This window comes from Chroicocephalus ridibundus, chromosome 3, assembly GCF_963924245.1.
Source record: "Chroicocephalus ridibundus chromosome 3, bChrRid1.1, whole genome shotgun sequence".
NCBI lineage: Eukaryota > Metazoa > Chordata > Aves > Charadriiformes > Laridae > Chroicocephalus > Chroicocephalus ridibundus.
Window position 1 is genome coordinate 55,910,563 of NC_086286.1, and position 18,047 is coordinate 55,928,609.

General features: G+C 39.0%; 1 protein-coding gene across 7 annotated transcripts in view; it reads left to right on the forward strand.

Moving 5' to 3' along the window:
* The window catches only part of UTRN (utrophin), a 391,112-nt gene that overhangs the window by 333,940 nt on the left and 39,125 nt on the right, over positions 1-18,047 (forward strand). For all 7 annotated transcript variants that reach the window (XM_063329232.1, XM_063329233.1, XM_063329231.1 and 4 more), the window contains 4 exons: positions 4,834-4,919; positions 12,855-13,012; positions 15,273-15,439; positions 17,914-18,025. In XM_063329232.1, coding sequence (XP_063185302.1) covers positions 4,834-4,919; positions 12,855-13,012; positions 15,273-15,439; positions 17,914-18,025 — 523 coding nt within the window. The remainder of the gene's footprint in view (positions 1-4,833; positions 4,920-12,854; positions 13,013-15,272; positions 15,440-17,913; positions 18,026-18,047) is intronic.

Genomic DNA, 18,047 nt, shown 5'->3' on the forward strand with positions numbered 1-18,047 from the left:
TTGACAGAAGTCAGAACTGAAGGGGGCTCATCTTCTCACTTCTCCAGTTTTCCTTGCTAGTGCCTGATGTTTTCATGCTGTTGCCCCCTTCCCTTGGGGGACATAGATTATCTCTGGACTTGATATTGCTTATCTTATTTTCTGTTGATTTGACAGTCATCCTTATTGTGTATTCCTCAAATACAATCTCTTATACTTAATCTTGCCCTCTGTTTGGCAACTTTTTGTTATCTGGCTGACTCCTGTGTGAGCTGTGCCCATCACTGTTTGCCCCTTTGGCGTTCGCATTGTTTACGTACTTAGGTAAAACACTTCCACATTATGTCTGGCTATGCCATTGCAAAGCTACAGAATACTTGCATACTGTTGTTGGTAATAAGAGTTTTGTATGATTACATTCAACAATCTAATATTAATTATACCCTGATTAATACATTTATAATTTACAGGTGTTACAGGCCTCTGTTTTGACTACGGGATAGACTGTGTTTTCCTGTCAAAAGAGTTTTGGGTCCTAACTGTATTGGGATGTTACTTAGACAAAGGAATAAAGTTTGCATGTGACGGTTGTGTGATTATGGAACGTTTTTGGAAAGTTCACTAAACTCATTTGCCTGGAAAGACATACCTTCAGATAATTTTAACCCTGCTTTAATGTCTTTTATTGAATTTCCTAGGTGTTTGAGCAGAAAGAGGAATGTTAGTTTTAGGATTTAGCATGCTGTTCTGCAGCTGAGATGTTCCTGTGGCTGAGTAGTGGTAAACTATATTATGTGGTTCCCAAGTGCTCCACACAGCTTATGTCTGACATAGTGAGGTTGGAATCATAGTTGTTTCATTTTTTTGGAGTACAGTTGTTACGGGAGTAGCAAGGGAACTCATGAGGCACGGCCCCTGTTATCTCTGTGTTACCTGTTCTTCCCTCCCTCTCCTGCATCCTCTAATTCCAATTATCTCCTGTACTAAGATGCAGGGTAAAAGTATTCTCCCTTTCTCTTCGGGTAATACAGCCATTTCTAGCTCACCCTTCCTTTTCTCAGTTGGTTATGTTATTGTATGGTAGTGACAGTCCTCAGGTTTTTTGTAAAGCAGCTCTTTGATATTCTCTGAAGTTTCATTGGATCTCTGAAACAGCTGAATAGTTGCTTTGTGCTTGGACGGTGAGTCCAAACTATGCAACAAAGTTGTATGTACTCCAATCCCAATCCAGCCTCTCTACTTGTGCAGCATGGTAGCCTCCCATGTCCTTGACCAAATGTTCCAGCTAGCTGATTCCCCACTAAGCTAGTCCTCTCTGTAGTATCTGCTTTCAGTGCACCAATGCATGCTCCTACCATGCCTGGAAATGATGTGTACCCCTTTTTTTTTTTTTTTTTTTTTTTTTAAAACATTGATTGTGGCAGGTTCAAAAGTTGCATTACTTCTAGATTCTGTGCACCTCCTGACTGGCAGTGGATGAAGGTGCAACAAGGGGATCATACCTGAGGCATATTGGCCAAAGCTTGCCTAGTGCAGGTGTACAGACAACAGAATCAGCTTGTCCGCTTCCTTACTAAAGCAATAAAATTCCAGTTCGCTTGGGGAAGGAGAAGAATGTCAACATCACATTACAAGGGCAATGAATCCTTAGATTTTGTATTGCTGGGGATAAGAGGGCTCAGATATATCCAGAGGGACAAATGGACTTTAGTAAACAAGAACAGTGCTTCTGACAAGCAGCTATAATGTTTTTACCATTTTTTACTTGAAGATAGGTCAGAGGTCAATAATATTCCATTTTTATACTGCCTTTCATTGTTGTATTGACTGACAATGGGTGAGTTTGCTCTAAACCAGTTAATAGAGCTATAATGGTTCAGACTTCCTTTCGTTAGGATCTGAGCAAAAAAATATCTGAGCTGCTTAAAGTGGTCTTATCAATTGATTTTGTAATGACAAGCATACTTGCATTGCTATAAAGTGTATCTGAATAGTGTGCTGGTGCTTAATTCTAAACACTCGATGCATAAATTCTGCATGAATTCAAGGATTAAAAAGTTTCTGAACCTTTCCACAGTAAGACCTTGATTTTCAGATGCTTGTACATACAGCAGAATTAGATGGTTGTGCTGCCATTCAGAGGGACCTTGACAGGCTGGAGAAAGGGGACAACAGGAACACCGTGAAGTTCAAGGAAGGAAAATGCCAAATCCTCCCCCTGAGGAGGAATAACCCTGTACACCATTACAGGCGGGGGGACAAATGGCTGGAAATCAGCTTTGCAGGGAATGCCCTGGGGATCCTGATGAACACCAAGTCAAACATAAGCCATGAACTTGTGCACTTGTGTCAGAGTGGGCCAACAGTCTCCCGGGCTGCATTACGAAAAGCATTCCCAGGAGGTCGAGGGAGGTGATCCTTCTCTTCTCCTTGGTACTGCTGAGATACAACTGGAGTGCTGGGTTCAGTTCTGGGCTCCCCATGACAAGAGAGACATGGACAAATTAGAGCAAGTCCAGTGAAGAACCATCACAATGATTAAGGTCTTAGAGTATCTGATGTATTAGGAGAGGCTGAGAGAGCTGGGACTCTTCAACCTGGAGAGGAGAAGTCTCAGGGGGATCTTATCAATGTGCGTAAATACCTGATGGGAGCAACAGAGAAGATGGAGCCAGGCTTTTCATGGTGCCCAGTGACAGGACAAGAGGTAGTAGGCACAAATGGAAACACATGAAATTCTGCTTAAACATATAAGAAAAGGATTTTTTTAATGTGAGGGTGATCAACAGTGGCACAGGTTGCCCAGAGAAGCTGTGCAGTTTCCATCCTTGGAGATAGTCAGCACTTGACTGGATATGATCCAGGGCAATCTGCTCTACCTGGCTGAGCAGGGGCATTGGTCTAGATGATCTCTGAGAGGTCCCTCCTAACCCCAGTGATTTTGTGACTCTCTAAGCTGGGAAAAGTTAAACCATTGAATTGGAAGTGTCAGTACTACAAAGTCTGTAGGTTTGGTGAGGGCTTTTTGTTTGTCTTTGGTGTGGGATTTTTTTACTTGGATATACAATTCCAGTGCTAATATTTAGTTGTTTCCAAGGAAGAGGCTAGGGGAAAATATGTTGCTCTTTAGAAAAATGTCATATTGCAGGCTTTATAATTTATTGAGGAAATGGGGTTTTTTTGTGTGAAGGAAGTTTTTCACAGTCCTTATAACAATATGCTAAAATCTGGCAAGTTTTAAGCCTCCACATATATGTCCTAACTTTTTAACTGCAAAGTTTTTTTGAATTTCTGCCTTTTATAAACAAATACTCTAGTCAGTCCTGAGTTAAATCAAACCCAAATGAATGTTCTGCTTTGTTTTTCTGGGGAACACAAAATTAAAACACAGAGAACCCTCCACAGAAAAGAATGGTGAAAGAACTTTATCAAAGTTGCAAAATGAGCCATTTACGCGTTAAGGTATGCCAGAATGATGTAGTGTCTGTGATTGAAAGAGGTAATTTGAAGGTAAGATTGAATGTATAAAATAGGTGGCACTTTTATAATATTCTGGGAAATTGGGTCCTGATTTTCAAACTAGGCAGTAAAAGTAATGGGTGTTTTTGATTAATTTAGCAATAATTTCTCTGTACCTCTGTTCCAGCTTGTGGAATAGAGAAGATAATACTGTCTAGTCTCACTAGATTAGGTGATGGTTGTGAAGACAAATGCATTAATATTTGTAAGGCGTTTAGCTAATTATACTGGGAGCCCAGAAGTAAATTAATAATTTTGTATTCAGCACAACGTTTATGAAGTAAATCAGACGGCAGACCATATGTTGAATGGGTTGGATAGAAAGAGATACCTAATAACCACTTGAGAAGTAATTAAAGGATATATCACTTTTGCGTGACAGAAGGGACCAAATTAACGTTTGGGGTAATATTTATTTTAGTATTGTTTTACTTGCTGGTGAAGGACCCAGCTAACCTTAAACGCAGGCATTTGTGTATAATATACAATTTTACTACTATTGTCATGGTTTGTTTGCCATGTCTCATGTAAAGACAAATTGCGTGGTGTGTTTTGGTCTTTGAAAGAAGATATCACCAGATCTTTTAAGAATATGTTTCTGCACTGATCTTTTGAACTTTAAAAATGTCCCTTTCCAGGTACCCTGATTTTATCGCTTTTGTTTTTATCATTTTGAACAATGTTTGTCTTGCAGGCTTAAAATCACTTGCTTTGGTACCCACTTATCTGTTCTCAAGTTGCTTAAGATTGGATATGTTGTTTTTTGGGTTTGGGCATTATTTTTTTTTTTTCATGTTGGACAAGATGAACCTGAAGTCACATTGCTTAAAAAGAACAACAGCTCCACGTCATTTAATTACTGTATGTGGTTGGCTGCATATGTCCTGGTACACATGTATATCAGAGCATTTTAAACTTTCCTTTAAATAAAAGGAAAAAATGAAGTTAAAAAATAGAATTAATTACTGTGACATGAAAACTTGGTTTTATTTTGCAGTCCTTGTGTTTCACAGTGGGTAATAGGCTTTCCTGCTGTGTGCTCATGTATTCTTTTTCTGTGTATATCACATTATTAAATCATGTTGAGAGCTTTGCAGAGCTTAAATGTCTGCCCTTTTGGAGTAATATGAACTGTTTTGACATGCAGACCACTTAAAAGGTGAGTTAAGCTTTTGTAAGGGAAGTATTCTTAATGTGATTTGTAGTGTTAATTTTTTTCGAGATTTGAAGTGTATTTGAAGTAGAATTCACCAATGCCTTTGCATTTTGAATAGACTTGAGTTGGAATGAAATAAAATTAAACTGTATTAAATTGTCTTATCTTTATCATTTCAGTGGCCGAACTGGAAAAATTCGAGTGCAGTCCCTGAAAATTGGCTTGATGTCTCTTTCTAAGGGCCTTCTGGAAGAGAAGTACAGATGTAAGGAAGAATGTGTTTTATAAAATGCTTACATCATATAATTAAGTCATGTACAATAACAGTACACATTGTAGCAAAATTTGTAGTAAAAACATCTCTCACGCCTGTAGCAAGACAGTTTTCTTCGAAGTAAAATAGAATTGCTCTTTTTCGTTATCATCAGTGACAATGGAGAAAGTAGGATTTATATCCTGACCATAAAGTATTGATGTCAATTATGCATCTTTGTAATGCACAGTATTACGCTCCCCAAAAGCAAAGGAGAATGTAGCTGTGTGGAAGCTAGAGAAGTATTCTATTTGACTGATTCACTTCTCTTTTTTTTGGTGTGTGGATGGTTTGTTTGGGGAAAAAATCAAGCAAGTCAGTATTGATTGGAACAGATTGATATGTCTGATAAAGCAAGGAAATACATCAAAACCCAGCAATTGTATTTCGTGGTCTCTGAGAAAGTTGATCTGAACTCTGAAAATAGTTTTACAGTATCTGTCCTTCCTGACAGAATTGTACAAAGAAAGTTTAAATTATGTTGATTGAAGTAATCTCACACAGGCTTGAGAAATACTAAGTAGTATAAAAATACTTCACAAAAATAATTGCAGGAGCAGAAGTGAATAGAGTAACTTTGTGTCAGCCCCCCCGACAAATACAGAACAAAAGATTAAGCACTATGTAAGAGCATCCTAGGTGATGGACAGTTATATTTTATACAGCCCATCTTAAAATCATTATTCTTTGCAGTAGTTCCTTGACACATTTTGAAAGCACGTGTAAAATCTATAGAGGCTGTATTTGCCGCGTACCACTGGAGCTCTGCAAAAATTTCTGCTTTCCTTAGAAGCGTTTGTAGGTAATTTTGGTTATTAACATTGAGCAAAAGTACGGGTATATATTGGGGCATATTTTAGCATCTGAACTTGAGCCCATGTTAAGACACTGGGTTTTTTTAGTTTCATTATGTCGTTTGACGTATTTGTGAATTAGTAACATATTTAGTGAATAACTACAAGAGCTCGGTGGACGTACCTTTATTCAGTAATGACAATTCAGGAGGTGATCTGCCATTTGGTGTGAAATAAAAAGCTTTCATAAAGAATGGGAGTTAGTTAGGCTATGGATAACAGAATGATAACCCTACCAAAAGATAGTTTAAGAAAACCCCCAAACCTGGGAATAAACTCACATTAAATTGCTATTAATTAGCATACTTACAGTTACCGAATACAGACACTGAAGCAGAATGAGGAAATGACTAGACTGGATTCATTTTTATGTTGTTGCTTTGTGTCTAGTAGTAAAATAAAAATGGCAGCAGATTTGCATAACCCAAGTTAACAGGATGGGCTTTTTCCTGAAGATTGCTGTGAAAAGTCCTAAAAAATTAGTGCAGAAAAAATCTCAGGAGACTTTTGTAGCAAGTGATCATAACTTCAACCTGAAATACATCTGATACTGAAATAGTTGTTCATCTTCTCAAAGCAGAGAATTAGTAGTCAGAAAATATTTTTTTTGCTGTTATTATTCCTGGCTAGGCTTTGATATCTTTGTCAGCTGTATTGTCCTTACAAACCATAAAATTGTCACAAAACAAAACTCTTCAGTCTGAAAGAAATTTTGCAGGAGTTTCTGGAGGAAGGAAATAACAGTGTCAGGTACTGGTTATGCAGCCAGTGTTTTGCGGTCCTCTGGCACCAGCTGTGTTATAGACTGATCTTTGATGTGAACTCTCTTTCTTGCTTTGATGATGATTAGGGTGTGACAAAATCTACTGCTGAGAGAAATTTTGTCATATCTGTCTCACTCATATCTCAATATGAGTGAACAGTGTGCTGCAGCAGGAAAGCAAGCTGACAGGATGCTGGGTTGCATCAACAAGAACATCACCAGCAGAGATAAAGAAGGCATTATCCCAGTCTACTCAGCACTTGTCAGGCCACGCCCGGAACGGCGTGTTCAGTTTTGGTCCCTGCTATACAGGAAAGATGTGGGCAGGCTGGAGAGGGTCCAGAGAAGGGACACAAAGATGATCAGAGGACTGGGAAGCCTGCCATATGGGGAAAGGCTGAGAGAACTGCGTTTGTTCAGCCTTGAGAAAAGAAGGCTTAGGGGAGACCTTAACACCACGTTCCAGTATTTAAAGGGTGGCTACAAAGAAGGTGGAAACTCCCTTTTTACAAGGAGTCACATGGAAAAGACGAGGGGTAATGGGTACAAGTTACCACAGGGGAGATTCCGATTGGACACAAGAGGAAAATTTTTCACAATGTGAAGAATCAGCCACTGGAATGATCTCCCCAGGGAAGCAGTGGATTCCCCAACATTGGTCACTTTTTTAAGGTTCAGCTGGGCAGGGTGCTGGGCCATCTGGTCTAGATCGTGCTTTTGCCAAGAAAAGTTGGACCAGATGATCCTGAGGTCCCTTCCAACCTGGTATTCTATGATATTGAGCTTTCAGATCCTCAGGTGAAAACCATAATTGAAATGCTAAGTAATTTCAAGAAAATTAGTGTTGTGGTTTAACCCAAGCTGGTAGCTAGAACCATGCAGTCCCTCACTTATTTCCCCCAGTTCGGATTGGGAAGAGAATTGGAAGAGTAAAAGGAGAAAAAACACGTGGGTTGGGATAAAGACAGTTTAATAGGTAGAACAAAAGCCACGCACACAAGCAAAGCAAAACAAGGAATTCATTCACTGCTTCCCATTGGCAGGCAGGTGTTCAGCCATATCCAGGAAAGTAGGGCTCCATCACGCTTACTTTGGGAACTAACTATCATGGTTACTTGGGAAGACAAACACTATCACTCCGAACATCCCCCCGCTTCCTTCTTCTTCCCCCAGCTCTTTATTTGCTGAGCATGATGTTACATGGCATGGAATATCACTTTGGTCAGTTGGGGTCAACTGTCCTGGCTGTGTCTCCTTGCAACTTTTTGTGCTCCCCCAGCGTACTCCCTGTTGGGGTGATATGAGGAGTGGAAAAGGCCTTGACTGCCTAGCAACAACCAAAAACACCAGCATGCTATCAAAAGTATTTCTCATCCCAAATCCAAAACATAGCACTATACCTGCTGCTAGTAAAAAAGTCAACTTTTGAAAGTCGACTGAAAGTCAGCCCAACTGAAACCATGATAATAAGGCCCTTAGAGGGAAGAGCAGTACCCCCAGACATGGGTGCTTAATACGAATTACCTGCCTTCTGATTTTTCCCTTTCTCACACCAGCTCCTAACGTTTTCTTCTCCTTTTGGTTATGTTTCTTCTAAGCATTTCTGAGGCATTGTTGATCCCAGGCTCCTCTGAGCATGGCAGTTGTTGTATGGTTGCAGTTTGAGCCCTTAGCACAGCACAGACCATGCTTTAAAGGTTGTAGTTTGAGAGAGGCATACTCTTCTCGGAGTAGTTGGTTGTAAAATCGGCAAGTTTCTTGTTTTAGAAACTTTTGGATGAACGCTTGAGTCGTTTATAAAATGCTTAACCAGACTGTCTGCTTAAGTGTTTTCTACCTCAGCCTTCCTAGAGACCATAGTTTTGGGGATCGACTTGAGGAAACATAATTTCTGGGCTGCTGAGACATTTGATTTATGAAATGATATGGTAAACTGACAGTTTACCAGTACAATTAACCTTCATCTTTCTCTTACCTTTTTTGGGGAAATCAAGCCTTTGTTCTTTTTCCTTTCTTTAATGTGAGCCTTTTAATATTTATTTTTATTTGGTTTTAACAGCCAAATAAATTCATTTCACATTCATTTACAGTAAAATTTCCGGTATAGGTATGATCTTTTCACTTGACACATTTTTAAATATGTTTTGCCAGAGAAATTTCTGTGATTTTAATTAAGCTTCTTTTTAAGATGCTAGACTTCAGGGTTGACGTGGGAATGAATCTTTAATTAAAAATAGTCCCAATTACTTTAGAAGAAACATTGAAGCCTCAATTAAAGAATGCCTATTCTTGAAAACGTTTAAAGACATGCTTAACTTCAAGCACACACCTGGATGCTCCTGTGCATAAAAATGGACCTGCAAATGTAATTGAGTTGCCGTGACCTGGTTACATCAATGCTTGGAGAGCAAATAGCCCAGGGCCTTTTTTTTGTTGGTGAGGCCAATGACGTGGTCTGACTGTGTCCATGCTGTGCTCTCCTTACTCCCCAAAACAAGGTGGGTTGTGTATGAGCTACCTATTGGAAGTGATCCCAGACCCTACCCTACTCTCACATCGTTCCTGTCTGTTCTGGGAGCGAGAGTTAGTCAACCTTGATCCAAAAGCATGATGGGTGCTTTTTTAGCAGCTTAATGATATGGATGACAGCATTCCAGTGCCAGTGCCCTGGTGCGCTGCTAAGTTCACGGGTATGGAAGTAGCTTTAAAAAATGGAAAAGAGAAGAAAAAAAAAAAAAAAGGGGTCCACGTGACAAAAGATAATAGTAGCTTAGTTCCAAAATACTCAATACAATACACAATCACAACACAATACAATAAACAAAACACTGCTTCTTTTACCACTAGTTGTTCATACATTATTACAGGAATTCTGAATACTGTAGAACAATGTTCTTGGAAGGTAAATTTCAATCATATCAGCAAGTATTTGTAACAGTAAAAATTTTAATGTGCATGTGTGATTATACACAGCAGGTTTTATTCCTGGTCATGCAATCAGGAGACAAATCATGTCTCAAAGAGTATGGATTTCCTGAGGGACAGCAGGAATTTTATCTTCCATTTCTTTTGTTAAATTTTAGCAGTGGAGAAGAGTCATACCACTGTGTAATAACTGGGAGTACATTTGTGTGCATTTCGCTCTTACCTGGGCTCATTTATAATACAGAAAGCCCAGACCGACAGCAGAAACAGAAAGCACACATGGAGTTTTACTTAGTGTGTAGATTTGTAGATTTTGGGTCGTATCATTTAATGCATAAAAACTGTAGGATTTGAGGTGAAAAAGAAGGGCTACTTGAAAAATCTCCACTGTGAAGCAGCTCAATTTTCAAGTGAGGTACAGCATCCTTGGAATGTGATTTTTTTTTTTTTTTTTTTTTTTTTTTTAATTCATTGGGGCTGCGTGGATGGTTCGGGTGGCAGTGCTAGGTTTTTGATTTGATGTCTTGGCAACTTCAGCAGAAGACAGAAAATGTGTGTTGTGGACATCTTACTACTAACTGTCTTATTACTGTTTTGGTAGGAATTTAATAAACTTTTCAATGTTTTCAAGTGTTCGCTTCTATACCAGCCAGTAAGTACATTTTTTCAGGTTGTCCAGCTAAGTTGCCATTTGAGTCCAGCTGGCTGTTATCCTTAAAATACTAGTGTGAGACTGAATTGAATTTAAGATATTTTTTTTTCTTCTTTCTGTTATTTTTTTTTTTCCTGTGGCTCAAATCTGAATAATCTTTTATTTCACTTCCCCAGTCATTTTTCTTGTCCTTTTGGTAGAGTCCCTTATACAGTTCAGCTTTTATATCAATGCATTTTATGTATAAACTCATATAATAAGTAGGTACATATTAACAAATTCCATTTTTAAGAGTTTGTGGCTTCTGACATTGCTGGTGGGTGGCACACGCAGTCCCTTTTCCCACTGGCAAGTATGCTGTCTGGCTGCACCCTGTCAGACCTCCTCCCATATGCCTGCCACTTGCGAGCTGCTCTTGCCATGCCTCCTTTGCCAGGGAATAGCTCGTGGCTTACTTTGAAGAATTTGGCCAGATAGCAAGAACATTTTGGCTTTCATGCCTTCAGTTGAGGAGCTTGTCCTGTGTGCAACACTGAAGGCATTGAGGGTTTTGGGTAAGGAGGATATCATCCATGGAACTCCCTCGCACATAGATGCCCATCAGTTATGGCACAGCTACCAGTATTAAGTTTTATTTGTTTTTTAAGTGGAGTGCTTTGGAGGAGTTTGAGTTCTTCAAAGGTATTTGCTTATTTCCTACTTGGATCAACCCTAGCTGATCGCACTCCCTTTCCCTCTTCTGCCACATCGGTTTTCCTTTATTTACTCACTCCCCAATCAACTGAAGGTTTAGGGCTTGGGAAGTTACTTCATCTTCCTCCCAGCTAGAGAAGTTCATGATTTGTTCTTTTAGTGCCTGTTTCCACTGTAGACTGATGCAAACAAAAAGAATAAAACAGACGAGTTTTTGTTTGGTTTTTTTTTTGTCTTACTGGGTTTTTTAAACTGACCCTTAGAAACTGGAAAACTATTCCAACTGCAGCTGAAGAAGCTAGCCAGGATCTGGGATTGCTAGGATGAGCCTGCAGCTGTGCAGTACTAGTTCTGACACTGCTGTTTTCTATGGTTTTTTTTTTCTCACTGCTAAGCACTGAAGCTGCTGTAGCATTTAACTAGGCAAGAAAGGGGTTAGAGAAATACCAGAAACTCTAAAAATTACTTGTCATCTAGATTTCTATTTTGTGAAAATCCTTTCTTCTGCCTCAACCCCCTTTGCCAAGAAAAAAAAGTATGATCAGATTTTCAGAAGCATGCTGACAAAGCTTGACAGTTGCTCCAAATGAAGAGCAAAACAATTTACAGAGTGAAATAAAAGAGTTTCTCTTCAGTGTTTCTGAACAAAGCTTGTCTGTTTCTCATTCAGAAGTGCAGTCAGACTGAATTTTCAAATTTCATTTATTTCTAATCTATTAATGGTTGTTCTGTTGGGAAACATGAAAAGTTAGGGACATAAGTGGATTTTTTCATCTTTTTCTTTTTTTTTTTTTTTTCCTTAAGATTACCTGGAGCTATAATCCAAGTCAGCCACTGAGCACAAAACGAGAATGTAAAAGCCAACTGGAGTGAACACAAGAATTCACTTCCATTTCTTCTGTAATTTATACCAAATCACAGAATTTAAAAATATTTGAGATGAACTCAGTGTTCATCAGATTGAACTCAGAGTGAACTCAGTGTTTAAGATATTTCCGGTAGAGATTCATCTTGTGACTAAATATTAATGTACACAGCTACAAAGTTCATAAATGAAGGATTGTTTGTAGAAACGTTAAAAATTTTAGCTGAATTTTTTAACAAGTAAAAATGTCCAATCAAAGAAATGTGTTAAGAAAGCACTTAAGAAGTATTATCTATCCTGCAGACAAGCCTATTAATTTAGTGCTTTGCTGTGACTCTGAAGTAGGTACAAGCAATGTCTTTCTCCCCAGTAAGTGTCTGTATCTGGAACAATTTTCTTGACCCCTTTCAGCCTCAATTTTTTCTGTCACTACAGTCATCCCAAAACATCCACTTATACTGCGGGGCTTGACACCTACCATAGGAAAAGGGAATCAGTAAAGGGACAGTGCGTGGAAGCAGACGTGGTTATCTGGGATGCAAATGTGATTAATGTTAAGCTTGAGTGGCCTTGCTGGCTGCTGCTCTTGCTTTGAGCTATTCCACACGGCCAGCTGTGACTTGTGCTAATTTCTAGTCTCAGTTCAGAGCAAATGTGCTTCTGTCCTCAACCAACCAAAGGATGGCGTAGACTTTAGGATAAGATTGTGGATTTCTGAAATATGATTTCCTTCTTCCCTAATGATAACATAGACAACTTAGTAAATATTAGGGGGCAATGTGGGAACGATGAATTAGAACAAAAAGCTGTTCTAATTTTGCGATGTCTCTTTTGTTTTGTCACACAGCTGCTCCTAGGTAAAACAGGAGCTGCAATGTACAGTTTTATCATGAGATGCCATAAGAATCTGTGCAGTTTCATTCATTTGGCCTTACTTTTCTCATTTGTATGGTTGTGGATCAAGAAAACGTAGTCAAAGTAATCAAGATTAGGTGAGGGTGAACTATTGTAAATGGGACAGATCTGTAACCAAGTCTGGATTAGAAAAATTACAAAGCTCGAGCTGCAGCGTTACTGCATAAAAGAGAGTGTACATGGAAATGAAATGAGACAGTGCCTCTTGTCGCTGTTGCAGACCTCTTCAAGGAGGTGTCAGGCCCCACAGAAATGTGCGACCAGCGGCAGCTGGGCCTTCTGCTTCACGATGCCATCCAGATCCCGCGGCAGCTCGGGGAAGTGGCAGCCTTCGGTGGCAGCAACATTGAACCCAGCGTGCGCAGCTGCTTCCAACAGGTAAGATAACAAAGACCTTCATGTGAAAAAAACCCTTCTGTCTGAAGTCTTAAGATTCACTTCTACATGGTGTGAAATGAAGAGACGAATTAAAAAAACATCCATTGAGTGTTTGAACAGAAATGAATATGCTCCTGCTACTCGATGTGTGAAGTTATTGTGAAAATGCAGCTGTAAAAGATGGTTTATGGTTTAGGAGAGTATCACACAAATGACTTTTTAGCAAAAAGAATATATAAATCTTTGGATTTGACAATATTGGCTGCTCTGAAAGCTGTTAAAAAATTTTGTAGCAGCCAATTATCCTGCTCTGCATCCTTCAAAGCAACCTGATACTGTGAGAACAATGTGCTTTTCTCTGCTGGAACAAGGCGTGATCTCAACGGAACAAGAGAATGATGTTGATAGTAATTATTGACCTTGTGCATCAGGAAATTATTTAGCATTATTTTACTGACAAAAGAGTTTGCAGTTGCATGAAACTTCAAGCATAGTCATTTATATACTGTGAGCCTTTATGCAGCAGATCAGAACATGGAATAAAGCTGTCTTACAGCCTGCTGTTCAGCTCCACGCTACATGCAGGGGGTTAATGAGGCTGCAAGGAGCGTCTGTCTGTTTAAAGAAGATGAGAATTAAAAAGAGGATGTCGTAATTGAACACAACCTAACTCAGGCTTTGTCAAGGATGCCTAAAGGTCCAACTGTTTGCTAGTGATATCTATACTGCTTGAGTGTGTTATTTCTGTGAAAGTGTCTGCTTTGAGCATTGTCAGAAATTATATATGGATTAAAAATTCACTGTGGCATATATAAAACTACTGACTTTAATATTTCTGATTTTACTGAATCAAACATTAAATCTTATAGTGAACTTCTAGAGCATTTTTCTTTTGCCATTCTTTCATAGACATTTCTTTGTTGTCATCCAGGGCTTTCACAAATTCAGTTGTGCTAGCTTTTTTCAGAACTATCAGATTCATTTCTGGAGCCTGAGATGATTGGAATTGGAGGAGTTTTTTCCAGATCATGAATAATTTGGTAGATACTTATGGAGGTTGGTTTGACCAGTTAACCATATAAAATTTCCTCTGAGGTTTAACACTGTTGCTTCAGACAATAAGGGATGGTGCTTGACATACCTATCACTGGCCTCGAGTGGTTCAAGTCATCCTGAAATAAATTATTCATTTGTTAGAGGCAGACTTTTTCTGTCACAGAGGAATGATCTTTATGTCCCTCAAGAATCTCCCCCATCTCCCAGGGATACTGGAAAGGTAGTGTTTAAATATCTGATGTGATATTATGACTATACTGATGATAAGGTTGTATCCCTTCTCTCACATAAATGGTTCAAGTTCAGTCCCTGGTCATTAAGAGAGCATAAAGTGTGCAGCTGCATGACAGTTATCCCAGCCTAGTAAAAACAAGTATTTTGCTGGTAATGAAAGCACATTATTCTTTTTTTTTCATGCTGCTCCCTCTTACTGGCAAAAATTGACTTTGACTATGAATAGGTTAAGAAGCCTAGTGTTGCATCATGTGTTACCATTTAAGAATAACTTTCATTTTAAGTTGTGTTCTGTTACTTCCAGTGAGCTCAGAAAGATGACCTTTGTTCTTATTGCGGAGAAAGTTGATAAACATACCTTTACAACTAGGTTCCTCTGGTGGTTAAAACTTAAGAGAATGTGGAAGCCAGTTTGTTTGCTTCTTAAAACAATCATACTAATACATTAGCTCTGCCATATTCTTGCAGTGATTCCCTCTAAGTGGCAGATTTCTTTCTTTCTCATTATTTATTTATTTACCTGTTCATCTGTGTGTTTGTTTAATGTGCTAGCTTGAAAGAATGCCGTGTGCTTGAACACAGTAAAAAGAATTGCATGAGTCTCGTGGCAGTTAGTAGACACACGCAAGCGCTACTGACTTTTAGTGGTCTGTCATCGATCTTCATTCAAAAGACTATGGACTGCATTTACTCTTTCATTATGTACTCCATCTTTGTTACCATCTGTCTACTCTATCACAGCTGTTTAGTCCCCTATATTCTTACTCACTTGTCGTCTTTATTTCCATTTTAATCAAGGTTGTTTCTTGTATCCTGTAACTAGCTTTACATTAACCTGGCATGGAAAGGGTTGACCTAGGTTGTGAGTTTTTTTAATTGAATCCTAAGGAAAATCTGCTTTTTTCGTATGTTGTTGTTTGGGGTTTTTTTATTTTCAATATGTTTGTTGTTTTTTTTTTTCTCTCCACAGAACCACAATAAGCCAGAAATAACTGTAAAGCAATTTATAGATTGGATGCGCTTAGAGCCACAGTCTATGGTATGGCTACCAGTTCTACACCGCGTGGCAGCTGCAGAAACGGCAAAACATCAGGCCAAGTGCAACATCTGTAAAGAGTGTCCAATTGTTGGCTTTAGGTAAAGAGGAGGGGAGTTGGGTGCAAGGTTTCTCTGAAAATATCCACGCTTTTTTGTCATCCAAGAAGTACAGTTCTATTCGTTTTTTCACCATTTTCGTGCTTTAAGATGGGATCTGCTGCCTGTGGTGAGGCCACAGTGTGGCCTGAGCCAGTGTGCTTCTGGCTCCTGCAGCACTGCTGTTATTAGACACCCAATGGACTGACAGGTGTCAGGGCGGGCTGTCATCAGGTGTTTTGGCAGTGGTGGACCCAATAGATAGCAAATGAAGTATAAATGCACCCCATGTGTTCTGTAAGCACAAGACCAAAAGGAGCTGATTAGTAAAAAAAAAATGTGGGCCGGCTGGCTGCTCTCCTGCATAAGGCTTGGGAAACTAACTCATGCCAGGCAATACTCAACACCCCTCAACAGCAATCTTCCCTTGCTTAGCACAAACCAAACAGTGATATGTTAATGTGATGAGACTTACACAGTTCCTGGCTAAAGCATTGAACGTAATCAAACACTCATCTGTTCAAGGAAGCTGTGAATTCTGAAAGGGACGATGAGGCCAGGGATATTCTCCATATTATCCTCCTGAACTCTATGATTTTACTATGAATTATCATCGTGGGGCATGAGATAGCTGGTACCCTTAGTGAGTACTGTTACAACTAACATGCATTTGCAAATGGATTACTCCAGCGTATAAAATGATGGTGGGGGGAATAGGGACTAGAGCTAAACATAACTGACTTTCTTCTGCTTTGGTCATGAAGTGTGTTATTTAGGAACAATATAAAGCAGCCTTTCTTGTCAGTGATTCTAAGACTTTTCTTAAGGTATCTACACAGATGAGTAATTTTTGTTCCCCGTGCTTTCCATTTCTCCTTCTTTCTGTTGTTTTAACGGATAATAATATGAATCCTGAGGTTGGATTCATCTCACCTAGCTTTAGGCGTGATGGCTTTAGTCAGTCATATAAGATTGAGCAACCCTCTTTTACTGTAAATATAGGTATGTGAGTACTTCTAAAAGTAATTAATCTGATCAAACTTTGTTGCCTGTCTTAAGACGAGACAAAATTCCTCTAAATGCTCCTATTTTTCTTAATTAATGCTTGAGGGAGCGTAGTGCGACAGAGCTCCAGCTCAGATATCTTTTAGATGTGTAAGTTGGGGCTGATGAATGTTGTCTGTACTGAAATATTTTCTGTGGAGAAGGAGGGTATAGAGATAGAAAAGAAGAGAAAGGAAGACAAAAGAATGGCTCATTCTAAATGATTTCTACCATGAAGTTAGAGATCTGCAACAACAAAAGCATCTAGCACCTTAGCAGAAGGTGGGTGTGGACATTTAATGCACAGACTCTCAGTAAAGATTATAAAAAGTTGCATCAGCATCCTTAAAAGCAAACCTTTACATTTATGGACACATATTGTCTTGCAAAAGAAAACATAAAACTCAGCAGGGGAAAAATGTGGATTGGTGCAGAAAACTGCTCTCAGGAAGCAATTTAATTTAAACTTTAACTATTCAGTAGCTATTCAGTTTGGTTCAGTTAGCTCGTTTTAGTTTCATACCAGTGATATAACCTCATACGGTCAAAACAACCATACTATAAAAAACAGTGGGTGGAATCTGGAGTTGAATCATTGCTTTAGTCAGCTTTAGTTAAAGAAAATAATTAAAAATCATGCTTCTGGTGGCTACATTTAATACAAGGGATACTGAATAAGTTTGTTACCTTGTTTATACATACAAATTCTCTTTTTAAAAAAAGCAAAATTCAATGTATTTTTTTAAACTTAATTTTTTATACTTTTTATAATTCTCAGTTTTCAAGAATTTTATTTTGTGAAATGTGTTTAGGATTTCTGAGCATCAAAAAAGGTGTAAAAACTAACTGGTAAATATAAAACCATAAAAATAAACCAGTCTGGTTTATAAATGTTTTTTCTGAGATACCATCTGAATACTGAAGAGAGGAAAAGAAAGCAATATAGTTTTAAGCCAGTCTGAGCTTTAAAATTATAAACTCTTCACACTCCGTCTATGAAGATGATGGCAATAAGATTTTTCTGCTTCAAAGCAACTTGGGCAAGAGGTGACTGATAGCAGCTCCCTGTATGGCTGTAGGAGGGAGGAATTTGTATTAAACACTCCATGAGGTAACCCATGTGGTGTAGGAAGGTTGTGTGAAGTGGACCGCGAGGGCTGTGGGTCTTCTGCGTCCTCTGCGGCTGCTGCAGTGGAACCGGTGCCCCTGGGTCTGCAGCTGCGAGGAGCGTTGGCCGTGCCATGTCCCATTTGCTCACGCCCCCGCACGTCAAGGTGCTTTCTGAGCTAATCCCAACAAACTCACTATGTCCTTGTGTTGCTGCTGCTGAAAAGCACATGACACCATTTCAGAGAATAAATGAGGCTTATTAACAAGTAAATATTAGAACAAAACTTAGGAAGCTCTAATCGCTTTGTTTAATGTCCCCACAGGTACCGGAGCTTAAAACATTTCAACTATGACGTCTGTCAGAGCTGTTTCTTCTCTGGCCGTACAGCAAAGGGGCATAAATTGCATTACCCAATGGTGGAGTATTGTATACCTGTGAGTACCAATTTACTGACCG